The sequence below is a fragment of the Pseudophryne corroboree genome, chromosome 6, assembly GCF_028390025.1.
Source record: "Pseudophryne corroboree isolate aPseCor3 chromosome 6, aPseCor3.hap2, whole genome shotgun sequence".
NCBI lineage: Eukaryota > Metazoa > Chordata > Amphibia > Anura > Myobatrachidae > Pseudophryne > Pseudophryne corroboree.
In genome coordinates, this window is record NC_086449.1 from 192,437,910 (window position 1) to 192,456,960 (window position 19,051).

At 48.3% G+C, this 19,051-nt stretch overlaps 1 protein-coding gene across 2 annotated transcripts in view; it reads left to right on the forward strand.

The window, feature by feature from the left end:
- The first annotated feature begins 7,275 nt into the window (after nt 1-7,275).
- CALML4 (calmodulin like 4) overlaps nt 7,276-19,051 on the forward strand; it is a 30,987-nt gene continuing 19,211 nt past the window's right edge. Inside the window, exons 1-2 of one of the 2 annotated variants that reach the window (XM_063930390.1) lie at nt 7,276-7,736; nt 7,912-7,942. In XM_063930390.1, coding sequence (XP_063786460.1) covers nt 7,656-7,736; nt 7,912-7,942 — 112 coding nt within the window. In that variant the 5' untranslated portion in view covers nt 7,276-7,655. The remainder of the gene's footprint in view (nt 7,737-7,911; nt 7,943-19,051) is intronic. The other variant, XM_063930391.1, reaches the window with a different exon arrangement.

A 19,051-nucleotide genomic window follows, 5' to 3' on the forward strand; every position in this document is an offset into this window, starting at 1 on the left:
TTCTGGGTAAGTATTTCACCCTAATCCTAACCCATCACTCCAGTAGGCTAACCCTAACCACTCTCCCTCATAGCCTAACCATTGCCAACCCCCCCCCCCCCTCTCCCCTTAACCCTATCCTCCCCCACCCCGCAGCCCTTTAATGTCAGGTTCCAGACTGCTATACACTATTACTCTATTAGAGAGTCAGGGGTAAATGTATAAACATGCAAGCTACGGCCGGTATTTGCAAAGATCCGCTTCACCTCCAGATCTCAGTGAAGCGGGTCCAGATAATGCCCGCATGTATTGGAGCAGACAGCCAGGGACAGTGCTGTGGAAATCAATAGCTGCAGCTGTTGCACCACTGTTATCCATTCACTTGTAAAAGTAGCCACAGTGTCATCACTATCTGCCTGCATTTGCACTAGCCCTATACCAGATGCAAGAGTTCTGTCTGAAATCCTATGGATAATAGGATTTTAATACCTACCGGTAAATCCTTTTCTCCTAGTCCGTAGAGGATGCTGGGGACTCCAAAAGGACCATGGGGTATAGACGGGATCCGCAGGAGCTTGGGCACACTAAAAAGACTTTGACTGGGTGTGAACTGGCTCCTCCCTCTATGCCCCTCCCCCAGACCTCAGTTATAGGAACTGTGCCCAGGAGAGACGGACATTTCGAGGAAAGGATTTTTGTTAACTAAACATACCAGCCCACACCACAAACATACCGTACAACTAGAGTAGCATGAAACCAGATAACAGTATGAACTAACAACAGCAACAAGCTGAACATAACTGATACACAAACCACGTGTAACCATAAGTAACCAGTATCAATACAACTGCAAGGAACAGTCCGCACTGGGATGGGCGCCCAGCATCCTCTACGGACTAGGAGAAAAGGATTTACCGGTAGGTATTAAAATCCTATTTTCTGTTACGTCCTAGAGGATGCTGGGGACTCCAAAAGGACCATGGGGTCTATACCAAAGCTCCAGAACGGGCGGGAGAGTGCGGACGACTCTGCAGCACCGATTGAGCAAACGAGGTCCTCATCAGCCGGGGTATCAAACTTGTAGAACTTAGCAAAAGTGTTTGAACCCGACCACGTAGCTGCTCGGCAAAGTTGAAGTGCCGAGACCCCTCGGGCAGCTGCCCAAGATGAGCCCACCTTCCTGGTAGAATGGGCCTTTACTGACTTCGGCAACGGTAGCCCAGCCGAAGAATGAGCTTGCTGAATCATATCACAAATCCAGCGTGCAATAGTTTGCTTAGAAGCAGGATTTCCAATCTTGTTGGAAGCATACAGGACAAACAGAGCCTCCGTTTTTCTAGTAAGAGCCATTCTGGCGACATAAATTTTTAAAGCTCTTACAACATCAAGAGATCTTGGGACCGCCACAGCATCCGTAGCCACAGGCACCACAATAGGTTGGTTTATGTGAAACGAAGAAACCGCCTTCGGCAGAAATTGTTGACGAGTCCTCAATTCAGCTCTATCCGAATGAAAGATCAAATATGGGCTCTTGTGAGACAAGGCCGCCAACTCGGACACTCGTCTGGCAGACGCCAGAGCCAAAAGCATGACCACTTTCCAAGTGAGAAACTTCAACTCAACCTTACGCAAAGGCTCAAACCAGTGAGACATAAGAAACTGCAACACCACTTCAAGATCCCACGGCGCCACGGGTGGCACAAATGGAGGATGGATATGCAGCATTCCCTTCACGAAAGTCTGAACCTCAGGAAGGACGGCCAATTCCTTTTGAAAGAAAATAGATAAAGCCGAAATCTGCACTTTGTTGGAACCCAATTACAGGCCCGCATCCACGCCTGCCTGCAGAAAATGGAGGAAACGACCTAAGTGAAGCTCCTCCGCAGGAGCTGCTTTGGTTTCACACCACGACACATATTTTCTCCAAATAAGGTGATAATGTTTCGCCGTGACCGCCTTCCTAGCCTTAAGGAGAGTGGGGATGACTTCCCCGGGAATACCCTTCCGAGCTAAAATCTGGCGTTCAACTTCCACGCCGTCAAACGCAGCTGCGGTAAGTCCGGAAACACGCAGGGCCCCTGCAGTAACAGGTCCTCTCTTAGAGGAAGCGGCCAGGGATCTTCCACTAGTAATTCCTGAAGATCCGGATACCAGGCCCTCCACGGCCAATCTGGAACGACGAGTATTGCCTGAACCCTTGTTCGTCTTATGATCCTCAACACCTTTGGAATGAGAGGAAGCGGAGGGAACACATACACCGACTGAAACACCCACGGAGTTACCAGGGCATCCACTGCACAGGCTTGGGGGTCCCTTGACCTGGAACAATACCTCGGAAGCTTCTTGTTGAGGCGAGACGCCATCATGTCTATCTGAGGAATTCCCCAACGCCTTGTCACTTCTGCAAATACCTCTTGATGAAGAGCCCACTCTCCTGGATGGAGATCGTGTCTGCTGAGGAAGTCTGCTTCCCAGTTGTCCACGCTCGGGAGGAAGACTGCTGACAGAGCGCTCATGTGCTGCTCCGCCCAGCGGAGAATTCTTGTGGCTTCCGCCATTGCCGCCCTGCTCCTTGTTCCGCCTTGGCGGTTTACGTACACCACCGCTGTGATGTTGTCCGACTGGATTAGGACAGGGAGACCCTGAAGAAGGTTCTTCGCTTGCAGGAGGCCCTTGTAAATGGCTCTTAACTCAAGAACATTTATGTGGAGAGACGATTCCTGGCTTGACCATTTTCCCTGGAAACTTCTCCCCTGCGCGACTGCGTCCCAGCCTCGGAGACTTGCATCTGTGGTCAGCAGGACCCAGTCCTGGATTCCGAAACGGCGTCCCTCTAGGACAGGGGTGGGGAACCTTTTTTCTACCGAGGGCCATTTGGATATTCATAAAATCCTTCGGGGCCATACAAAAATTCTCAACTTAAAAAATTACCCTTCCCCCCAGTAGGTCTGCTCCTTAGAGGTACTGTGTGTGCGCGCCGGAGGCGCGCGCCCCCAAAAATGGGTGTGGCCAGTTAAAATGGGACGTGATACACATATGCCCCCAATAGTGCAGTGCCAGATCCACAATTGCCCCCACAGTGCCAGGTATACAGATGCCCCCACAGTGCCAGGTATACAGATGCCCCCAGAGTGCCAGGTATACAGATGCCCCTCACCGTGCCAGGTATACAAATGCCCCTCACAGTGCCAGGTATACAAATGCCCCCCCACAGTGCCAGGTATACAGATGCCCCCACAGTGCCAGGTATACAAATGCCCCCACAGTGCCAGGTATACAGATGCCCCCACAGTGCCAGGTATACAAATGCCCCCACAGTGCCAGGTATACAGATGCCCCCACAGTGCCAGGTATACAAATGCCCCCCCCCCCCCCCGTGCTGCTTACCGCTCCTTTCGGCGGGACACGGAGGAGAGCGCGGCTATGTTGGGCGGCGGCGTGTAGGACTTGAAACCAGCCGCCGGTTCGAGAGCCAATCAGAGCTCGTGGACTGGCAGCCGCGGCTCCTGATTGGCTGCCGGTCTGCGAGCTCTGATTGGCTCACGAACCGGCGGCTGGTTTCAAGTCCTACATGCCGCCGCCGCCACCCGACATTGCTGCGTTCTCCTCCCTGTCCTGACAGCTGAGACACGCTGCCGCCGGACTGAGCGGCGGCGTGTCTCACTGAGAGAAGCGGGTGGGCCGGAGCAAATGGCTTCGCGGGCCTTATACGGCTTGCGGGCCAGAGGTTCCCCACCCCTGCTCTAGGAGGTGAGAGCTTTGCAGCCACCACAGGAGAGAGATCCTGGCCCTGGAAAATAGACTTATTTTCCGGTGCTTGTGTAGGTGAGTCCAGCAGGTCCCACTAAAACACCCTGGCATTAAACCTGCCAAACGGAATGGCCTCGTAAGCCGCCACTATCTTCCCTAGCACTCGAGTGCATTGATGAATCGACACTCTTGTCGGTCTCAAAAGCTCCTTGACCATGGTCTGTATTTGTAGAGCTTTGTCCTCCGGAAGAAACACTCTCTGAAGCTTCGTGTCTAGGATCATGCCCAGGAAGGGCAGCCGAGTCGTCGGAATTAACTGAGACTTTGGCAAATTTAAAATCCAACAGTGATGTTGCAGAACTGTCAGGGAGAGTTCCACATTCTTTAACAATTGTTCCTTTGACCTCGCCTTTATCAGGAGATCGTCCAAGTACGGGATAATTGTGACCCCTCGCTTGCGAAGGAGTACCATAATTTCTGCCATAACCTTGGTGAAAACCCTCGGGGCAGTGGAAAGCCCAAACGGCAACGTCTGAAATTGGTAATGACAATCCTGCACCGCAAATCTCAGGAAGACCTGATGCGAAAGATAAATCGGGACGTGTAATTAGGCATCCTTTATGTCGACTGATGCCATAAAATCCCCCCCTTCTAGGCTGGAGATCACAGCTCGAAGAGATTCCATCTTGAACTTGAAAGTTTTCAAGTATGGATTGAGGGATTTTAGGTTCAGAATCGGTCTGACCGAACCGTCCGGCTTCGGTACGACAAAGAGGCTCGAATAGAACCCTTCCGCCCTTTGGGACGGGGGAACGGGAACAATGACCCTGTGTTGACACAACTTTTGTATCGCAGCATTTACTACTTCTTTTCTGGAAGAGAAACTGGCAAGGCCGATATGAAAAAGCGGCGGGGGGGGGGCATCTCCTGAAACTCCAGCTTGTACCCTTGGGACACTATGTCTAAGACCCAAGGATCCAGGGCTGATTGAACCCAGACCTGACTGAAGATCCGGAGATGGCCCCCCACCGGCACGGACTCCCGCAGGGGAGCCCCAGCGTCATGCGGTGGACTTGGTAGAGGCGGGGGAGGACTTTTGGACCTGGGTGCCTGATCCTGCAGGCAACTTCTTTCCCCTTCCTCTACCCTTTGAAGCGAGGAAGGACGAGCCTTTACCTTTATTAGGTCGAAAGGACTGCATCTGTTGATGGGGTGCCTTTTTCTGTTGTGTGGGAACATAAGGAAGAAAAGATGACTTACCCGCAGTAGCGGTAGACACCAGGTCAGCCAGGCCGTCACCAAACAAGACACTACCTTTGAAGGGGAGAGCTTCCTTTAGGTAATCTGCAGCATCCTTGATATAACCAAGAGTCCAAAGAATATTATCTTTATCAAGGGTATCCATATCAGAAGCTAAATTATCAGCCCATTTAGCAATAGCACTACTCACCCATGCCGACGCCACAGCAGGTCTGAGCAATGCACCAGTATTAACGAAAATGGCCTTCAAAGACGTCTCCAGCTTGCGATCCGCCGGATCCCTGAGAGCAGCCGTGTCAGGGGACGGAAGCGCCACCTTCTTGGAAAAACGGGATAGAGCCTTGTCGACATTCGGAGAAAGGATACGCCATAAAAATTCTCTTGGGAATCTGCCACCTCTTGTCCTGCGACTCCCAAGCTTTTTCACAAAGAGCATTCATTTCATGAGAGGGAGGAAACTTCACCTCAGGTTTTTTCCCTTTAAATAGGCAATCCTTGTCTCCTGAACAGCAGGTTCGTCAGAGATATGCAAAACATCTTTAATAGCCACAATCATGTACTGAATACTCTTAACTACCCTTGGGTGTAAAGTAGCCTCATTAAAATCGACATGGGAATCGGAGTCCGTGTCGGCATCTCTATCTATCTACCATCTGGGTAAATGAACGTTTTTGTGACCCTGAAGGGGTCTGCACCTGAGCCAAAGCATCCTTCATGGATTTTCTCCATGTTTGTGTCTGAGAATCAGATTTATCAAGCCTCTTAGACAACAAAGCCACATTAGCATTAAGTGAACTCAACATAGCAACCCGATCAGCAGTCGGCTGTGCCGACAGAGCCATTTCCAGCTCCTTTTCTGCGCCCCCAGTAACTTCCTCCGTGGGAGGAACACTCAGCCTCAGACATGCCGACATGAAGTACCGACACCCAGCACACACACTGGCTGAATAAAGGGGACAGCCTACAGGGAAGCCTGGAGAGAGAAACACAGAGGGAGTATGCCAGCTCACACCCCAGCGCCCATATACTGCACAACAATAATATATGTCAGCAGCGCTGTAATAATAATAACAAAAGCACCAAATTATTCCCCCCCCCCGTTTAGCTCCCTTTTTACGTGTGAGGAGCTTGGAGGTCCGGGCCAGCGTTCTCTTCAGCGGCTGTGGAGAGAAGAAAATGGCGCTGGTGAGCTGTGAGGCTAAGCCCCGCCCCTTCCCGGCGCGCTTCAGTCCCGCTCAAATTTGAATTATTTATACTGGCGGGGGTCTTATATACGGTGTCCGGGCACTGAATATGGCTTTTACCAGTACCAAAAACCTCAGTAACTGCTGCCCAGGGCCGACCCCCCCCCCCCAGCACCATGTACCCTGGAAGTGCCGTTGGTGGTGTGTGTGGGAGCATGGAGCGCTGTACCTCCGTTACTGAAGTCTTCTGCCGTCTGAAGTCTTCGGTTCTTCTAATACTCACCCGGTTTCTGGCTTCTGTGAGCGGGGTGACGGCGCGGCTCCGGGAACAAGCAGCTAGGCGAACCAAGTGATCGAACCCTCTGGAGCTAATGGTGTCCAGTAGCCTAAGAAGCAGAGCCCTTACCTAAGCAGAAGTAGGTCTGACTTCTCTCCCCTCAGTCCCTCGATGCAGGGAGCCTGTAGCCAGCAGGTCTCCCTGAAAATAAAAAACCTAACAAAAGTCTTTTTCCAGAGAAACTCAGTAGAGCTCGCCTAGTGTGTGTCCTGTCTCTCCTGGGCACAAAGTCTAACTGAGGTCTGGGGGAGGGGCATAGAGGGAGGAGCCAGTTCACACCCAGTCAAAGTCTTTTTAGTGTGCCCAAGCTCCTGCGGATCCCGTTTATACCCCATGGTCCTTTTGGAGTCCCCAGCATCCTCTAGGACGTAAGAGAAAACTGGTTACACTCACCTCGGATTAGCCCACAATTCTGTTTGCATGGCAACAACACACCGTCACAATGCATCCTACGTGCAAATACCCAGTTGCCACAAAGTTACAGCCACTCAGAAGAGACATATCTGAGATGTGTACAACTGTGATTCACATGTTGCTGCTTTAAGTTGCGCATACTCAAATACGGAGCAAATGACAAAAAATGAGCAAAAGAAAAATTCTCTTGCACTTGAGGGCCCTGCCGTGTCCAGGCAGTGTGCATCAGACAACATAGACTCTGAGCTCGGCACGCCTATAAAACAGGGACAAGCCTCAGTTTTGTAGAACAGTCCCAGTTGCTCCCTCACTCTGCCCCCCAAACACAGCAGCATGTCAGTCATTCTCTAGCTAAGGGGGGACAGCCAGCGATCACGTAGGTCCAGTTCTGCACATACTCAGAACAGGTCCTGTGTATGCGCTGTTCCCCCACAATTGGATTTCTATGTAAATCATCGGGTTTAGGTACAAATCGGAATCAGGACCAGAGTCAATAGTATAATGGTGTAGTGCATTTAGAAGCTAAGAATCCTGACTTTTGGTATGGGTACAATGTAATGGCAAGTATGACAATCATCCAAGACCAAGGTTGTGCTCCCAGCAACTTATAAATGCTTCATGAGGATTCTTGTGTGACAGCTGTTTTATGGAGGTAATAGAACCTGGAGGAGCTGTTATCTGGTGTATAATGCTGGAATCTGACCCGCGGTCTCCATGGCAATAGAATAATTATGACAGGATGTCCTATGTCTTCCTGTGTGGACTTTAACATCTCGCACAAAGCAGGAAGCACAGCGCAGACAGTAAACATGGTAAGTTACTTTCAGTTAAATGAATTGATCAAAAGCTACCAGGCAGTTCTATTTGATTCAATAGGAAGGGAGCAGCATGAGTAATGTTAAAGCAAATTCCACCTTTTCTTTACACTATTTGCATGTCTATATGTGGCAGAGCGGGTTTATGTAACTATTTTTGTGTTTTCTACAGACCAAGTTCCTGTCTCAGGATGACATACAAAGTGAGTGAGAGCAAAGCAGGTGGCCTGCGCTGTGCAGTACCTACCTACATTATGGACGACTCTTGTTAGTGGTGAATATGTGCTCTGTACAATAATCATTTCTGTATTTGTCATATTGCACTACTTGCCCATTTCATTAATTCCAATTGTAAAGCGCAACGGAACTGTTATAAGAAATAAAAAACTGTTAATAAATAAATTAATAATTTACAATTTTTTAATTAGTGTGGGACTGGCACAGACAGCAATAACTAAAATTATAAAATGGAAATTATAAAACATTTCTTCGTGGTCTGACTTGTGTGGGCCATACATCTATGGGGCAAGATATATAATAAATAGGTATATTATGAAAATGTAATTCCCACTCCCCCCCCCCCCCCCCCTCACATTTTCTATCAGTCATCCTTGTCATCAGTAGCGAATTTCCCATTAGGCAGATGAGGCACTTGTTTGGGGGCGGCACTTGATGCTTGTGTTGGTACTGTCAGCCCAAAAAGTACCAGTAACTGCATAATATATCCACTGTACTGAACCATATGTCACCTTGAATTGAGTGTAAATGGGTTGGACATGCGCATACTGCCCCTATAAGATGTCCTCTTTAGTAAATATGTATATATAATATATAAAAAAAATAATAATAATAGTGGCTTTTTTAATTATTCGATTAAATTGGCTCTCATCAAATGAGGTCTTATAACCAATCAATAAAAATAATAAAATGATGCAGGTGGGGGAGAAGGCCTCACCCCTGAATCCGCCCCTGCATGTCATCTATTTATCATATCTCACATCCAATCCTGTAATTATCAATTAGGCTCTATACATCTGTCTATGGTGGTCATTCCGAGTTGATCGCTCGCTAGCAGTTTTTAGCAGCCATGCAAACGCTATGCCGCTGCCCACTGGGAGTGTATTTTAGCTTAGCAGAAGTGCGAATGAAAGCATCGCACAGCGGCTACAAAATAATTTTGTGCAGTTTCAGAGTAGCTTCAAACCTACTCAGCGCTTGCGATCACTTCAGACCATTCAGTTCCTGATTTGACGTCACAAACACACCCTGCGTTCACCCAGCCATGCCTGCGTTTTTCCTGGCACGCCTGCGTTTTTCCGTACACTCGCTGAAAACAGTCAGTTGACACCCAGAAATGCCCCCTTCATGTCAGTCACTCTGCGGCAGCCTGTGCGAATGAAAAGCATCGCTAGACCCTGTGTGAAACTACACTGTTCGTTGTAATAGTATGTCGCGCGTGCGCATTGCACCGCGTACGCATGCGCAGAAGTGCATTTTTTTTGCCTCATCGCTGCACAGCGACCGAATGCAGCTAGCGAACAACTCGGAATGACCACCTATATAAGGACCAAATAGTCAATCTTACATTCACTACTTAAGGAAACATGTTGCAACCACAAAATTAGACTTTTACATTTTATTTTATGCTCTATTTTTATTGCTTGTTCCTAATGTTTCTATATGTGCATTTATATTATTGTTTATCCTATATAATAAAAGGCTAACGCGGCTCCTCACCTCTGTGGGGGGAATTAAAGTGTTGTGCATGCCGGCGAACACTAGATAGCGCCGATGGAGCAATTCAGTTGTTGCTCCATCATGCTGACGGGCTGGTAAGTAGAGATTGTATATATTTATTGTGTGTCCATTACAGAAGTTAATAATCTTCAAGGACACTGTGATATCAGATATACTTTTAATATTTCTCTAACATCCTAGGGGATACTGGGATGGAATAGTACCATGGGGTATAGATTTGGTCCATTGGAGCCTGACACTTTATGAAATGTTTAGTGTGTGCTGGCTCCTCTCCTCTATGCCCCTCCTGCATACTCAGTTTAGAAAAATGTGCCCAAGGAGCCGGGTGCATTCTCTGGAATTTTCATCAGAAATGTATTTTAGTTTGTTATTTTCAGGCAGCACTGGCTGGCACCAGTCTGCCTGCGTCGTGGGACTTAGGGGGGCAACTGAACCAACCTCCTATAAGGTTAATGGTTCGTATCCCCGCTGACAGGACATTAGCTCCTGAGGCGCTGTTTCACATGCCCCCAGGGTGTGCGCACACGTCGGCAGCATGCCGCCACCCCTAACAGATGCCGAAGATGCGGTGCAGTGAGTACAGACACCAGGATCCCGGTTAGCGGGTCCCTGGTGACAATGGCGGCATAAGGGTGTTGCGGGCACCTGGCTGTGGGCTGGGGTGCCCGCTGCGGACCACCACACTGGCACTGGTGTAAATAGGGGTATTAACTCCATTTTACAAAAAAATCTGACACAAAGCCAGTATAACCTTATTGAGAAACCGTGCGCCATTATGGGGGCGGGGCTTCCTGAAGAGCGGGACCAGTGGCTCAGAGGCGCCATTTCCAGCTGCTGCTGACATCCAGGCTGCATGCAACGCGCTGCTCCTCCATAGATCCTGCTAAATCACCTTGTACTGTACCAGGGGGATTTATAGAAAGGAGGGAGCATATAGGTTAACACTAACATCAGCGGCTCTGGTTTATGCCCAGCAGAGCACTGTGTGGCATTGTGTGCTGGTCTCGTCCCTCTCTATATCACTCCATTCAGGACTGTCTGGGACTTTGTGTTATTTCACTGTTTGTCTTATTTCACTGCACTGTGTTTTTTCTCAAATACTGTGTGTGATTCATCCTACTGTGTCAGAATGTGTGGCTAGAAGGCTGTGTGTCCCTCGTGCAAAACAACTATGTACAGTACTCAGTGTTCTGTCCCTTCACAGGGTAGTAGTATACATGAACCTGAGTGGTTGGAATCATTTAAATGAATGATTATTAATATTAATACAGAGTTGGCTAGACACGAAAGGCAGATCCTACAGAAATATGTGGATGATTTTTTTAGTCAAGGCTGCTGACCACAGACAGGCTCCTCAGCCCCCCCTGCTGGTCTCTCATAAACGCGCATTCCCACATGTACTCTAATCTGGCTCTGATAATGACATGCCAGATCTGGATGAACGTGAGGTGGACATGATGGTGACTATGGGGGTAATTCCAAGTTGATCGCAGCAGGAAATTTTTTAGCAGTTGGGCAAAACCATGTGCACTGCAGAGGGGAGCAGATATAACATGTGCAGAGAGAGTTAGATTTGGGTGTGGTGTGTTCAATCTGAAATCTAATTTGCAGTGTAAAAATAAAGCAGCCAGTATTTACCCTGCACAGAAACAAAATAACCCACACAAATCTAACTCTCTCTGCAAATGTTATATCTGCCTCCCCTGCAGTGCACATGGTTTTGCCCAACTGCTAAAAAATTTCCTTCTGCGATCAACTTGGAATTACCCCCTATACTCTGTCTCAGGGTGTGGAGGCCCTCATTTATTCTATTAGGGTAGTCCTCAACTTACCGGATAAGGTGACAGAACCTGAGGAAGAGTGTTTTTTTTTTTTTTTACTGTAAAACCATAATCTTCTGCCATTTTCCCTGTCTCCAAAGAATTAAACTCACTTAAAGAGGCGTGGGTAAATCCTGGCAAGAAATTTAAAACCCTAAACGGTTGCTAAATTCTTTCCCTTTCCCGCCTCAGTATAGGAAAATATGGGAGAACCCTCCGTGTGGGGATACCTCAGTGTCCAGGCTGTCACGTAAGATTGTGCTGCCTGTACCCAGGGCTCTCTCTCTCTCAAAGACCCGGCTGACCGAAAAAATTGAGACTACACTCAAAATCAATTTACACTACAGTAGGTGTCGCACAGAGGCCCACCATTGCTTACGGTTGGATCACCAGGGCCATGGTTAAATGGTCTGGTATTGTAATTGAGGGGTTTGACACGCTGCCTCAGGATAAGATCCTGACTCTACTACACCATATCCAAGATGCTGCTAATTCATGGGTGAGGCGATCTAGGAGATAGGCCTCATTTATGCCCGTTCCACCGCTATGGTGGGCTCAGCTCGCAGAGCGCTGTGGCTGTGACAATGGACAGTGGATGCTGATTCGAAGAAGGGCGTGGAAAATCTTCCTTTTACAGGGGATGCCTTGTTTGGGGAAGAACTAAACAAGTGGATTTCTCAAGCAACCGCGGGTAAGTCTACCTATCTGCCGTCTGCTGCACCTCCGGTTAGACATCCCTATCCAGGGCCCTCTCTACAGTCCTTTTGTGTGGCCAGGTTTAGAGCAGTAGCAGATCTTGCCACGGGCAAGCAGGACTTTTGCCCGGGGCGCCGCCTTCCGGAGGGCGCTGGCGCCATCCGGAAGGCGCCGCACCATGGCAAGATCCGCCACTGCTGTGCCCTCCGCTGCCCGCTGTGTCCCCCGTCTGTGCCTCCTGTGAAGGGAACTAGACGCGTAGCGTCTAGTTTCCCTTCGTGGAGAGTACCTTTGCTGTGCGGTGCGCGATGACGTCATCGCGCACCGCTCAGCATTCAAGCGGCGCTACTAATGTACAGGGGGCGTAACTGACCATGCCCCCTGTATTAAGCCACACCCATTTCCTGCCCGGGGCGCAGAGCGGGCTTGAACCGGCCCTGGTTTAGAGGCAGAGCCAGAGGTGCCTCAAATGCAGCTGGAGGAAATAGATAAATCACGCAAACCAGCGGCTGCTGGATCTCTGGCCCAGGCCTCCGGATCCTCCTCCACTAAGCTTACACGTGATGGTTGGCCCCAGCTGCCGGGGGACTTTCAGATGGGTGCTCGATTACAATATTTTGCCCAGGTGTGGACGGAATCCTGCCGGGACCCTTGGATGAGGGACCTCATATCCTAGGGTTACCGGTTGGAATTTCAAGCACTCCCTCATCACAGATTCTTCAGGTCAAGCTTACCAGCTTCACCTGTAGCAAGAGTTACCTTGCAGGACGCCATTCAAAAACTGCTACAAACGCAGGTTATTGTTTCGATCCCTCTGTTTCAAAACTGGGGATTTTATTGCAGCCTATTTGTGGTACCGAAACCAGACGGTTCGTTGCTGGCGATCTTGAACCTCAAATTTCTGATACCGTACCTACGTGTGTTCAAGTTTAAAATGGAATCTCTAAGAGCGGTGGTCTTTGACCTGGAGGTAGGGGAATTCCTGGTATCCCTGGATATGAAGGATGCATATCTATACATCCTGTTGTGGACCCTCATCAGGCTTACCTCCGGTTCACTATACAGGACCATTACTGCCAGTTCCAGCCCTTACCCTTTAGCTTCCCCACGGCTCCAAGGGTTTTCACAACAGTCATGGCGGAAATGATGCGGCAACTCTGCATGATGGGAGTGAACATAGGGGGTAATTCAAAGTTGATCGCAGCAACAAATTTGTTAGCAGTTGGGCAAAACCATGTGCACTGCAGGTGTGGCAGATATAACATTTGCAGAGAGAGTTAGATTTGGGTGGGTTATATTGTTTCTGTGCAGGGTAAATACTGGCTGATTTATTTTTACACTGCAATTTACATTTCAGTTTGAACACACGCCACCCAAATCTAACTCTCTCTGCACATGTTATATCTGTCCTCCCTGCAGTGCACATGGTTTTGTCCAACTGCTAACAAATTTGCTGCTGCGATCAACTCTGAATTACCCCCATAGTTCCTTACTTGGACGATCTTCTCATAAAGGCGATGTCCCGGGAGAGTCTGCCGAACAGCATCAACTTGACTACTCGTCTTCTTATGGACCATGGGTGGATCCTAATTTCCCAAAATCTCACTTGGAACCATCACAGAGAATTCAGTTCCTGAGAATGATACCGGACATGGTGTCTCAAAGCGTATCCCTCCCCATGGACAAAGCCTTAACAATTCAGGCTATGGTACGCTCTGTGCTCAGGCCCCGCAAGATCTCAGTACACCTTTGCATCCGCCTACTAGACAAGATGGTGGCCTCCTACGAGGCAATCCGGTACAGCAGATTCCATGCCTGTCTATTCCAGCTGGATCTGCTGGACAGGTGGTCAGGGTCTCCCCTGCACATGGACCAGAGTATATCACTGTCGCCGAAAGCAAGGATTCTCCCTGTTGTGGTGGCTACAGGTCTCTCATCTTGTGGAAGGTCGGAGTTTTGGAACCCGGTCTTGGACTCTGTTGACAACGGATGCCAGCCTCTGCGGTTGGGGAGCTGTGACACAAAGAGGCTCAGTTCCATGGAAAGTGGTCGAGTCAGGAGTCTTCGCTTCTAATAAATGTTCTGGTTCTCAGGGCAATTTACAATGCTCTTCTGCAGGCTTCCTATCTCCTCCGACATCAGGCAATACAGGTGCAGTCGGACAACACCACGGCGGTGGCGTACATAAACCGACAGGGAGGAACAAGAGGCTGGACCACAATGCGAGAGGTGTCAAGGATACTCTGGGTGGAAGCCAACGCAAGGGCAATATTCTTTCCAGGAGTGGACAACTGGGAAGCGGACTTCCCCTCAGACACAAACTCCACCCTCAGGTGTTTCAACAGCTGGTTCGCCGGTGGGGCTGTCTGCTGATAGACTTAATGGCTTCTCATCTCAACAAGAAGCTGTGTCGCTGCTCTTCCAGGTTAAGGGATCTGCAGGCTGCAGTGGTGGATGCTCTGACGGCACTGTGGACTTACAAGTTCGTCTATCTGTTCCCTCCAATTCCTTTCTTTCCCAGAGTTCTAAAAAGACTCAAAAGAGAAAACATTCAAGCAATTCTAATTGCCCAGATTGGCCTCGCCGGGCCTGGTATGCGGGCCTCCTGACTGTGTCTCTCTAAGAGCCCTGGCCTATACCGCTTCTCAAGGTTCTTCTTCAGCAAGGGCCATTCATCTATCCAGACTTACTGCAGCTATGTTTTCCGGCTTGGAGGCTGAAAGGGAGATTTTAGCCAAAAAAGGTCTTCTCTCCAGGGTTATCTCGACTATTGTCCAAGCCCGTAAGGTGGTCATGTCTAAAGATTACCACCGTATCTGGAAGAAATATGTTTCTTGGTGTAAGGGTAGAAGATATTCTACTGTAGAATTTCAACTTGCCCGTTTCTGCTCTTCCAGCACGCAGCCATGGATATGGGCCTAAGGTTAGGCTCCATCAGATATTGGCTCTCTCCATATTCTTCCAGAGGCAGCTGGCGGTATTTCCGAATGGTACAGACGTTCTTGAAGGGTGTCCTTCGAATTCAACCACCCTTTGTCCCTCCCATGGCTCTGTGGGATCTCAATGTGGTCCTGGCTTTTCTCCAATCGGACCGGTTTGAACCTTTACACATTGTGGACTTGAAATATTTTACTTGGAAGACTGTCATGTTGCTGTCTCTGGCCTCTGCAAGATGTGTGTCGAAATTGGGGGCCTTATCCTGTAAGAGCCTTTATTTGATATTTCACAAAGATAGGGCGGAGCTTAGGACTCGGCGCAGTTTTTGCCGAAAGTGGTATCGGCTTTCCACATTAATCAACCGATAGTGGTTCCAGTGATGTCTGACGCATCAGTTGCTCCTAAGTTCTTGGATGTGGTTTGGGCTTTGAAGTTTTCCGTCAAAAGGACAGCTCGTCGCAGGACGTCTGACTCCCTAAATGTCCTTTATGACGCTTCCAAGATTGGATGTCCTACTTCTCAGCAGTCCATTGCTCGTTGGCTCAGGTTGACTATTTAACAGGAATATTCCGCAGTAGCATTGCCACTGCAGAGTTCTATTCAGGCCCACTAGGTCATGGGTTGCTCCTGGGTGGCTGCCGTGGCATCTCGGCCTTGCAGCTGTGCCAAGCTGCTACTTGGTCTGGTTCGAACACGTTGTGTGGTTCTATACGTTCGATACCTTGGCCGGTGAAGACCTTCAGTTTGGTCAGGTGGTTTTGCAGGGGTCTCAGCACTCTCCCACCCATTCTGGGAGCTTTGGGACTTCCCCACGGTACTATTCCATCCCAGTATCCCCTAGGACGTTAGAGAAAATAGGAATTTAATACCTACCGGTAATTCCTTTTCTAATAGTTCATAGGGGATACTGGGGCGCCTCAGTGCTTTGTGTTTCCTGCCTACCTTGTCGTAAGTTTTCTTGGTTGGCTCTGCTGTTGTTGTCCCCGTTCCTGCTCTGGTTAGCGTTACTATCCCTTACTCTTGTATGTTGGTTCGTTTTCTCACTGCTGTTGTATGTTTTCCTTCTCTCAAAATATGTCCGTCTCCTCGGGCACAGGTTTCTAGACTGAGTCTGCAGGAGGGGCATAGGGGGGAGGAGCCAACACACTGAACATTTCTTAAAGTGCCAGGCTCCAATGGACCTGATCTATACCCCATGGTACTATTCCATCCCAGTATCCCCTACGGACTACGAGAAAAGGAATTACCGGTTGGTATTAAATTCCTATTTTTTTATAAAACCACTTGGTATATTATGTTACCCATATGGAATGGACATTATCTTATTTATACTGTAAATAGCCCAACAAGAATAATATATAATACTATATTAGTGGTTTTAAAACACCCTAGAAATAACCTATTACTACAGAAATTTGGTAGAGTTTTTGGGTAGCCCCTATTTTTCTTCTTGGCTGCACACTAAGGTAAATTATTCTATTATATTATGTGCCGATCACTTTTTAATAAAGTTATGTTTTAGTTCACAATATGCCACATTGTAGTGCTGCCAGTACACATTATGCCACATAGTGTCTCCAGTATAATAATAATACAGGTACAACACCATTCATATGATGCCACATTGTAGTGCCCCCATGTCATATTATGCCACATTATAGCGCCCCCAATTCATATTGTGCCATATTGTAGTGCCTCCAGTTCATATGACGCCACATTGTAGTGCCTCCAGTTCATATGATGACACATTGTAGTACCCCCATCATATTATGCCACATTATGCCATATTACAACTCCCAATTCATATTATGCTATGCTATAGGGACTTCAGTTCATATTGTGCCACATTGCAGTGCCTCAGTACATATTATGTAACATGACAGTACGCCCCCCCCCCCACACACACACACACACACACAAACACACACACACACACACACACACACACACACACACACACACACACACACACACACACACACACCAGTTCATATTATATCACATTACAGTGCCCAGTTTAGATCATGCTACATTATTGGCCCCCTATATCTTTATAACAATCACTACACACACATCAGTCACTGACAATGGAATGTCACCCCATTTTGGCCTGGCAATGGGTCAGACCCAATTGCTTAGCAGATAATTTTGGTAACTTGGTAGACAACTATATGACCTGTGTCTGGGGCCCCCTAAACCTCTGGCCCCAATAGCAAATGGCACCGTCCTGCACCCAATATTGCTATGCTCATGGATATAGAAATAGACTTATCACATTTTGTTATCAGGGTCCTACTGTAATGCATTACTTGAAAAAGTCAGTTGGTCAATTTACCCCCAGATGGCTCAATTTACTCATTTACCTGGATCAAATTACCTCTAATCTGGGGCAAATTGAGCCACAAGACCACTTTTTTACACAGCCCTTTGTCATAGATAATTTTTAGCATTCGGATTGACAGGAGACATCAATTTTCCTTGCCTAGGGGACAACATAAGGAAAATTTGGTTCATTTTATCCCACTCTCCCCTATATGTGTGCCTGTATAACTGTTTATATGTGTCTGCGTAATTGTGTACGTGTGTAACTGATTAACGTTAAACTGTTTACACTGGTACACAGAGCAATAGTGACAGTTGCTGCTAACATCAACCCATTCATTTCTTTTGCTAAGAGCATTATTCAGACCTTAATGGAATTTGCTTCTTTTCTGTGGCCGCAAGTTGCATTTTTTTTTTTTGTGTACATGCAAGTCTTTTCTCATTGCATGTTTTTTTTGCAGCTGAAAGTCTGACTTGCGACTGTATATGACTAGGGGGCTGAAGTTGGTGTGTATGTATGGGCTAGGGCAGGGCCGTCTTTTCGTATGGGCTCAATGGGCTCTTGCCCAAGGGCCCCAGGAGTATAAGGGCCCTGTGCTGATAGCTGAGGGTCCCCTCTTTCCAGGGGTACCAGATTTTTGAAAATCGGCACTGGGGAACCGGAGATATCTGACATGAAAGCAGTGGTCCCCATCCAAGCCTGTTAATTGCACTTCCCAGCCAGATATCTTGAGTTCTGTCTGACTTAGAGTTTTTCTGAGAGTATAATCCTAAAGCTGTGACTCTCCCCTTTTGGTGGGCACTGGCAGCTTGTCTCTACTATGCCCAGAACCAGAGATATCAGCCTTCCAGCAGCTGGTCCCTGCTCCAGCTCCACACGCCTAATACGCAGTTTTAGATTTTCGTTGATGAATTGCTCTGGCTCCTGAACTCTGATCCCCAAGTCACTAGAACCTCATGAAAGGTGGGACTCTCTAGTTTTTTATCCCATTAAAGATAAGAAAAATATTTTCAGGAACTTGAGATATCTGCAGTCAAGTAAGCTGCCCTCCCACCGGAAAATAATAAATATTAAACCCACTCCATTATCCATCCCTCTCCTACATATTAAACACCCCCTACCACCCCGGAAGTCATGTACAGGGACTTCTTCATTCAGCCCAATACCCCCTCTACAGTTTAGCCCCATCTGTGCAGTAAAGGAGTAATTAGTAGGAATTACTGCTCCAGGTCCTACATGCTGAGCGGAAGATAGAACACCCCTACCGCCCGCGGGACATCAAAGCTGCGCTGATAGCACCCCCCATCCCTACCGCTGGAGGATGGGTAGGGGGCCCAATGCATTGCTGTGCCCAGGGGCCTACACTGCTGTTAAGACGGCCCTGGGCTAGGGCAGAGTGGAGGGTTTTAATGGGTGGATGGAGGTATTGTGTACCTTTGCTTAGGGCTTCTAGAAATCTTGCACCGGCCCTGTGTCTAATTATTACCTGGACTAGAGATAACTTTCCAAGCACCTCTGGGGGTAACAGTAAACCAGTTTGAGAACCACTGACTTTTTTGGCAACATGTAATTGGGATTGTGCCTAGATAATGTTGGACAATTGAGTCAGGGTATACGATTAAAAAACTAGCACCCTAAGTAATACCATGCCATGCCCAGTGTCAGACTGGGGCATGAAGGGCCCACTGGGAGAAAGCTGTAGTAGGGGCCCATGCTTAAGGGTGTGGTCATTATCCTGTGGGGGCGTGGCCAGCCACCACAGAGTTTTGGCTAACCAT